Source organism: Panthera tigris, chromosome D3, assembly GCF_018350195.1.
Source record: "Panthera tigris isolate Pti1 chromosome D3, P.tigris_Pti1_mat1.1, whole genome shotgun sequence".
Classification (NCBI taxonomy): Eukaryota; Metazoa; Chordata; class Mammalia; order Carnivora; family Felidae; genus Panthera; species Panthera tigris.
Window position 1 is genome coordinate 46,509,250 of NC_056671.1, and position 9,045 is coordinate 46,518,294.

General features: G+C 38.6%; 1 protein-coding gene across 1 annotated transcript in view; it reads left to right on the top strand.

The window, feature by feature from the left end:
* The window catches only part of TTC39C (tetratricopeptide repeat domain 39C), a 106,756-nt gene extending 102,171 nt beyond the window's left edge, over positions 1-4,585 (top strand). The window contains exons 11-14 of the mRNA XM_042963249.1: positions 297-394; positions 1,728-1,832; positions 3,098-3,136; positions 3,807-4,585. Coding sequence (XP_042819183.1) covers positions 297-394; positions 1,728-1,832; positions 3,098-3,136; positions 3,807-3,896 — 332 coding nt within the window. The 3' untranslated portion in view covers positions 3,897-4,585. The remainder of the gene's footprint in view (positions 1-296; positions 395-1,727; positions 1,833-3,097; positions 3,137-3,806) is intronic.
* The last annotated feature ends 4,460 nt before the right edge of the window (positions 4,586-9,045 follow it).

The following is a 9,045-nucleotide window of genomic DNA, read 5'->3' on the forward strand; positions in this document are numbered from 1 at the left end:
GAATGTCATATAGTTAGAATCCTGCACGCAGTATGTAGCCTTTGCAGATTGGTTTCTTGTTCCTACTAACAATATGATATAATTCCGAGTCCTCTGGATGCCCAGATGTTTGATATCTTTGCCTTTCTTTGAATAAGGGTATTCACTAATGGATGAGGAAAAGGAGCCTTCTGAGTTTCAGGGGGCAGGATTGTGAACTGAATATTCAGGTCACTGAACAATGAAATACTTAACTCATGATGTTTAAGAAATTAAGTGAATTATTATCCTTGCTGCTGTTTTCACTTCTCCTTAAGCTTGCCATGAAGTGGATGATTCATCTGTTGTTGGATTAAAGTATTTGCTTCTTGGTGCCATACACAAATGTCTGGGAAACTCAGAAGATGCTGTTCAGGTAAACCGTTAATGCTGTGGCCAAGGAACATAGACTGTGAAAGCCTGTATGTGTGCTTAGGAATAAGGACAATGGAAAAAGCATTCAACAAAACCAGACCTTTCGCCGCAGTGTGAGCTTAACCCTCTACCGATCCGTGTCCTCTCCTCTCAGATGCTGGAAGGTGCTGGTGGAGAATACTAGTTAGTAACGTGTAACTTCAGATTCTTACATTGCTTCTTTATACACAGGCTTTTCTTCTGGCAGGAGTTACTTATCAGAGATGACAGTCTCAGTTGGAGAAGGAGGAAATAAGGATGCAGACAGTTTTAAAGGAGCAAAATGAAGCCTCATAGCTAGATAAATCCCCAAGATGATCAGATATGTTAGCGTGCGTTCACTTTTCCTGTGTCTGTAACTGCAGATTACCAAAGCAACCCTGGAGGTAAAGTCTAGAAAAGTGTTAGCTTAAGATATTCTGTGTACATACTATATGGAAGAGAACCATTCATTATTTTCAAATATAGTTGGGGGAATTTTTCTAAAGTTTTTGTGTTGTTGGATGTTTTGAAGTATATCCCAGTGTAATTTTGATTACTCTTTAAAAGAGTTCATGTACAGTAGTAGGGGACTTTGACTTTTAAATCCTAGAGTGTTGACATGCTTTTATTTTATAATTTTAAATTACTTTTTTTTTTTAAATTTTTTTTTTAACGTTTTATTTATTTTTGAGACAGAGACAGAGCATGAATGGGGGAGGGGCAGAGAGAGAGGGAGACACAGAATCGGAAGCAGGCTCCAGGCTCTGAGCCATCAGCCCAGAGCCCGATGCGGGGCTCGAACTCACGGACCGCGAGATCGTGACCTGAGCCGAAGTTGGACGTTTAACCGACTGAGCCACTCAGGCGCTCCAATTTTAAATTACTTTTTCAGCACAGGGTCATGATAGTTATTACACAGCTCTGAGTAGCCTGCTTTAGATCACATACTTAAGTATCCGCAAGATACAGTCAAGATACGTGTCAGGAGTGGATTCTTGGCTTGTGTGCTTCCTGTTTTAAATATTGGTATGTTACTTTGAGATGCAGATCATGATGTTTTCCGCATTAAGATCAGTAGAGGCTAGGTTGTCAACTGGAAATAGAAGAAGCACAAATTGAGCTGACCGATGGGTAGCATAGCCTGGAGGCAAGCATGCAGCGGGCTTGTAGATATGGATGAGGTTGGGAAGAAATAAGGTGCCAAAACAAACATCTAGAATACAGAGATAAGTCCCCCCTTCTGTCTCCTGAAGATGCGATGAACCTTAGGTGGGAAAATGAGTTAATTGTAGTAACTTTTGTATTACTTTCAGTTCTTTCAGCGCGCTGTTAAAGATGAGTTGTGTCGTCAGAATAACTTATACGTCCAGCCATATGCTTGCTATGAACTTGGCTGTCTTCTGTTAGACAAACCGGAGGTAAGGCCTCATATAGTTTAAATAACGTTCATCAGCAAAAATGCACAGGTGAGCAGGCACAAAGCATCCTTCATTTAAAGTCAGTGAATTGAACATGGTGGGTTTTTGGTTTTGTTTTCCTTGATTTCATGCAGGAAAAATCCAAGAAGTGAGTCATCCTCTTTTACTATGTTTACTGAGGCAGTTTCTTCTCTGGAATGAGCAGTATAAATGTACCTTTTTGGACAAAAACTCACTCGAGGGGAAAATCATTGCCTTTTTTAGAATGGTAGGATATGAAGTAGTACGGCTTATTCAGAAGAACACGGACTTGCATTCGGATTCTGACTCTGCCTTCACCTTAGTGTAGGAGGCTGGTTATGTTCCTGAACCATGTATCTTCCTCCTAATGTGTAAAACAGGATAAAAAATACCTGCCTTGCCAAGTGAATGGAGATTATGGTGAGAATAAATGAGGATGATGTGGTGATTGCTTTAAAAATTTCAGAATGCCATATAAATTTGACAGTTACGTATTTAAGTATACTGGGGAAGTTTTGTTTTTAAACGAGTGGATTTGCTTGCTACCTTCTTTTAGAAACTCAGTTACATAATACTAGCTTTATGAGATTCTAATTTTTAGTAAGTTCATTATACTTTCAAATAAATAGGCTTTCTAAAATTAGAGCTAAATCAACAGAAATATGATTCAAGACTGACCCTTAAATATGTAGCCCATCTCGCCAAATACAGGCTTGTAATTGGTAAGTCATTTTAAATTCTAATTTTACCAAAGTAGAAAAGGCAAGTTTTGTCATTTTTTGTAGAAAACCCTAACACCATATTCTTTAGAAAAAGTTTTACTCTTAATATGGCCTTAAAATGTGTACTTAAAATATAACAAGCCTGGTCCATTTCTGGAAACGTGAAGCTGATATTCTCAACCAGTAATGCATTCCAAAGTCTAACTTACTGATGTCAAGTAAACTTTTTAATGATCATCAGTTTTAGGTTGCTCTCTAAGATCTTAAGCTATAATAACTCTTCCAAGTTGTTAATCTCTTGTTGTATAATGAGGGTTATGCATAATTATTTAGTAATGCCTTAGTGTGAACTTAACAAGCATCATTAAAGAAAAATTGAGTGACTAAACTAGAATGAGCAGTTGACTCACCTCTGTGTCTACTGTGAATTGTTTTAATTAATCTATCCTGTTATAACATTTTCTGCTTGAGTATGTCCAAATATAGATATTAAAAGATACTATGTTTTTCTTACATTCATAGACTGTAGCAAGAGGCAGAACTCTACTTCTTCAAGCAAAGGTAAAAATACTGTATCTACCTTTTTCCAGGGCCCTTCTTACCCTCTGTTGTGTCCACTCGAGTCTGAATTCAAGAAGTTTTGTGAGATGATTGTTCTGATTGATATTTCTGGAAAGGAAAAGTAATAACTAATTGATTTGGTGAGCCCTTGATGTTTAAGTGAAATTACTAATATAAGAAACTCAATGAAATTGCCCATCCTGCTTTAAAAACACACTTCAGGGGAGGGGCACAGGGAGAGGGAGACACAGAATCTGAAGCAGGCTCCAGGCTCTGAGCTGTCAGCACAGAGCCTGACACGGGGCTCAAACTCACGAACTGTGAGATCATGACCTGAGCCAAAGTCGACTTAACCGACTGAGCCACCCAGGCACCCCCATAACTATAGTCTTGAATGAAGAATTTCTAATAGCAGGTTAGATTGAGCACAGTTCAAGACTACTATTTCAGGAATAACATGAAGACAATTTTCCAAAGACAGCATTAATGACATCCTCCTGGACATTTTAGAAATGAACCCAAAGTTTGAGGTTTGGGAAATAAAATTGAGTGGGTGGGAAGCAGTGTGAGAGATTTTACTTGAGGAAGCACAAAATCGTGTGGCTTATGTTGCAGTGTTTCAGAAGGCTCAGTTCATAGAGTTCATAAATCTCCTTCTTTGGTCTTACAGGAGGATTTCTCTGGCTACGACTTTGAAAACAGATTGCATGTCCGCATCCATGCTGCTCTGGCCTCTCTGAGGGAACTGGTTCCTCAGTGATAGACTCGGACTTCCTGTTCTGTCCCTCCCTACCAGGTTCTGCACTTTAAAATGAAAGCAGAGGACACAGCTCTTCTGGAAGCCCGAAGACCGGCTTTTCTTCTGAAAACCACCTGTGCCAGGGACACATTTTCCCAGTTAGGCTGACATATTAAAGATCTCCTCTTTTAAACGTATAGCTAAAAAGTAATAATAATGAGGATACTAGTAATTATAACTAACCACCTGGGGAGAGGGTTAAGTGACCTTGTTCAAACATTTTAGTTTTGTGATTTATTATTTTTAAAATAAAAGCAAACTAAATATTCCACCTGTGATCTTCTAGGAACGCCTACCTTAAGCACACATCCGACTGCATATAACACTAGGAGGCACCTGTAAAATTATCAACAGTATTATGACATAGCATTTATATTGTGTTTTGAAAAAAAATAAAAGTGCTTTCTAGTGTTTTATTTTATCCTCTAACTTGTGAATAACATAGCACAGATATTCTTATTCCCATTGTCTAGACAAACTCAGGCACAAAAAGGCTAATTGATCCCAATCAATTATTCCTGTTATCAGTGGAGCAGTGAATAGAACACAGATCTCTTGACCACAGACAGAATATTCTTGTAAAACAAAATGTGTTAATAACCCAGAATTTCATGTTTTCCTTATTAAAACACAAATGCGCTTCAGCTGAAGTTGTGTCATCAAAAATACTTATCTCCAGATCGTCTACAGAATGTTTCAAAGTAATGAACACTTTTTTCCTTTGAAAGCCAACCAAGTAGAAGCAAATAGATAGTTTTACAATCAAAAGTAGAACTGTTTTGCTAATTTATTAGAAAGCCTGGTCTATTGGCTAGATAAATAATACCTATATTTTAGGAGTTTCCTTATCTTTGTGATAAATTATCTCGTTACCAACTTTTGGAGGTCTTTTAACAAATTACTTGACAAGGTATTCTTAAATGAACATAGGTGATTGGTTTTTTTCCCCTCAGAATATTTGCTGGTGAAGGATTTGCTGGGCTATCTGTTGCCAGGATTTAATCATTGTCTCCTTAGCTCAGGTTATTCTATAAAAGGAGTTCAAAGTTAATTTTTAATCCTTCATTGCTAATTTTTGTTGTCATTTAATTCACCTCTTAGCTCAGTGCTGCACACCTTTGTTTTTGAAGAGTCTAAATACCTCAGTCACTTGAGAATTTCTGCCATAATTGTGTGCCTAACTTGGCTCAGGCTTAAGGTTAGATTTTTTAAAATTTATACTGTGCTAAAGAGAGTATCCTCTTGGGGTGTCATTTATTTACATATCATTGTAGCTGAAGCATGATCTCATATGATATTAATACTTTAATATTTCTTTTCAAAATAAAACCTAGGAGGAGCAGCTAGGATGTTGACAGCTTTAACCTACTTCATCTGATTCTGAGGGAATGATAATTTCTTTGAAAGAAATAATTATTCCTCACCGACTTTGACTAAATTATATTCGTGATTCCTCACTTCCAAAGTGTTTTATTCACATGGACTCTTTCTGGTGTGAATCCTGCCTGGATTTTTGACGCTAGCCAGAGAGAAAAGATTGCTATCTTACATTCAGTGAATGAGCAGATGCAGAAGCCAAGTAGATGCTTTCTGAAGAAAACACTTGGTGTTTAAAAATATCGGAAGCCTAATTTCATGGAGGCTTAAGGGAAGAATATTATGAATTTGTGAAATCTGGCCCTAGCCATTTTGTCCTTGGCTATAGCATATGAGCCAGACTTTCCAGTTAGGGTTGTGGAGCATTCTGAACCCAAAGTTCTTGGTTCAGGTCATACTCACTTGAATTTTCAGTTCAAATATTGTTTGAACTATTATTCAGTATTCAAAGGTTACATGAAGCCCTGTACTTTAGGATTAAACAAAAACTATTCCTGCACTCACTGCTTTAAAAATTTATTTGTATCTCTCCAGAGAGATTTCAGGATTCAAATAAGTTTGTATTCAGTTCACTGACCACTTTAATAGTCAAAGAGTAGGTCTGTTTATAACTCTTCCTATGTTTGGTGCCGGATAGCCCCTGTGGTTTGTGTGTGTCAACAGGGCCGTAGAGTATGGAGAGTACCTCCCTACCTAATGGGGTAGGTAATGATTCTAAAGTCTCTAACAAAAACCACAGTGCAGGTATAGTACTATTAGACTGAAATCTGAGAACATTTTTGAGTTGAGTAATTCATAACATTTTCTGGCCTGCGTGCCATGATTTAACCAGCCTGTGAACTGTGATCTGCCTAGAAACTTAGCTTGGTGTGACTTGCTCTTTACCCCCTCATGGATGAAGAAAATAATCCTATAACCAGAACAACTTGGATCTACGTGTGCTTTTTTATGTTGGCATCACTCCTTCCTCATTCCTATTTTGGAGGCTCTTAAATGGATCTTCTAATTTATGAGCGTCAAATGTATTTTTGTATTAGATTTGGCCTACGATGAGAGAAATCTCTAATGTATATGTACCCTGAACACATAATTTGTCACAGCTTGGAGGTATGGTCTAATGTGACATGTACCTTTGTGGTGTTAAAATATTTAAGATTTTTTTTATTAGGTTAGGGTCTGATTTGAGCACATGATAGCTAAGTATTTGAGCAAGTGAAGTATTTCAGATGTCACAGATAACAAGGAATTGTTGAATATTGTGCAAGTCAATGATTACAGAGTTTGCACTCTTATGCTTCTGCCAACTAAAAGGACAGTGCATATTTGATTTTTAAAATAGACACACATGTGCGTGTGTGTGGGTATTCCTTTGCTGTATAACTTTCCTAGTTGATTGCTTCCTTAAGCAAATTGTGGCAAGTATACACCTACGGATCTGAATCGATGCAGATACACATTGACAGTCACGATGTACTGTTTGGTGTTTCTTACATATTCTTGAATTTTGTTGGTGGTATATCTTGTAGAAAAAAAAATTGTTAAGCTCATATCCTTCCCAGGAGATACATAATAGAGGGAGGAGACTTGGAAGCTAGGAAAGAGAAAAGGACAGCAAGGGCTCGGGAGCAGGAGACAGGAAAGTTGATCGATAAAAGATGTGTCTCTTCTTCACTAGAGTATAATTTGCCCAGTGCACATTATAATTGGCTTTCTTGTGAAAACCAGAAAGACTGAGCTCTAGCTCCCAGTTGACTTGGGTGAGCTCTGGGTTACGCTTTGTCCAGCCACAGGCCAGTTGGTTGCAAATTTTAGTTGTACAAATGAAATTAGCCTTCCTTTGAGAATCTGACTCAGTAGCTATGAGGTAGGGTTTAGGAAGGCATTTTTAACAAGCTCCTAAAAATGATTCCAGTGCAGGTGGTTTAAATTAAAGCAACACTACCCTAGGTTATCATCTTTTGGTAAGTATTTAGTAAATCTGAGAGAAGAGCCAAACACAAACCAAACATATAGCAAGGTTATGCTCAGAGAGTGTATTATGGGGCCACTGAGGAAATGCTTCTAACCCATTGGCTTCCTAAAGTAGGAGATCCCTGAGTTTTAAAGGATGTAGTCAGGTGAAAATGATGGCTAGAAGAACATCTCAGGCCTTGGTCTTGATGAGCAAAGGCACAGAGGTGACAAACAGTATGTGTGTTCAGGCCAGTTTCGAGTCAGGTGGGAACGAAATAACATTTGAATTTTGCAGAGGTCACGCCAAGAGCCTTGAACTTCCATGAAGTAAGAATGGGGAGCAAGGAGAAATGCAAAGCAGAGTATCATTTTGCATTTAGATCCCTAGTGACTGAAAGGACAAGAAGAATATAAAACCACCTGAAATCATTAAGAGTTCTAGAAATCAAAGCAGTGAATAGTGGTTTGAAAATTTTTGGTTAAATGTTTTCACTGTAACAATTTGCCTCTCAGGGACTTGGACAAAAGAGTCATTGATGAAATGTGGAAAGAGGACATGCATTGCAGATATTCTGCACAGTACCTAAGACCTGTGTGTCCGAGGTGGCCTGCCAAGGTTAGGCTACAGAAGCATAAATAATTCCCAAAGATGCCATAAATGGGGTTTGTACTTGGGGGTTTTAGAAAGTTTCTATCTTTGATAGTTAAATATATTATGAACGAAACCACCAAAAATGGTTCATTTCACTTTTATCCACCAAAATGGGGCCCGGGACAGTGGCCAAGGACAAGTATCATCTGCAGACCTATCATCACAATCTAAAATTAGCATTTCTGCTTTCAAAATGCAATCTTCAGGAGAAGAGGGAGCCTGTGACATAATGAGCACTCAGTAACTATTATTTGGAAGATTTAATATGTGTAGAAAGTGCTCTCTGTGCAGCATAAATGGAGACTGGTGCCCTAAGCATTGCCTCTTAAGAGCTCTGGAAGCCTTAACTGTTTTCTGAATTTCTTTAAAGTGTTTTGTTTTGTTTTTTTTAATCATATCTATGCCTTGAAGATACTGTTTGGTTGATTTACAATGATTCTTGTTTAAATATTTGAAAACGAATTACGTTGAAGCCCGTTTGGAGTTTGGTCATCATGATTATGGTGGCAGTTAATGCCCAGCTCAAGTATGTGAGTTTGAATAGGTGAAAGAGCAGGGAGCAGATATTTGAAACAAGTCGATGTGCCTTTACTTTGGTCTGAATTGCAACCGGTTTCTGGTAGTAGGATTTGGGGAGGGTGGGTTGTGTCTGTATTGCCAGATCCGAGTTACAGAAAGTGGAAGCCTCAAGATTATTGCCAAATTCTCTTCCCACAGGTGATTTTCTCAAAAGGGAAAGTACTGTGTTGCATAAAATTATTCGTTCTCTTCAACATTTTAGCATTATGTATACCGTGACAGACTATTCTTCTAAAGGCTGGCTGAAGAGAGTAACATTGTGGAGGAAGGGGTAGTGCGAAGAGGCGAGGCGGCGACTGCAAGAAATGCCATAAATCTATTTGTTTCCTTCTACACCAGCTCTTATTTTATGATGAGCGATGAGAAGTGGAAAGGCCGTAGCCTTGAGCGACTTCTGGCGGTTTGGAAACGGCAGTTTGTATTCTAGAAAAGGCAAAGCCCACCTGCGTGTCTGGCCCGCGGAGTTGGAGCCTTTGTCCTTTGCGGCTCCCCATTGGCTGAGGACGCTGAGGCTCCGCCTCCTTTCCTGACCGCGAGCCCTCAGCAGGA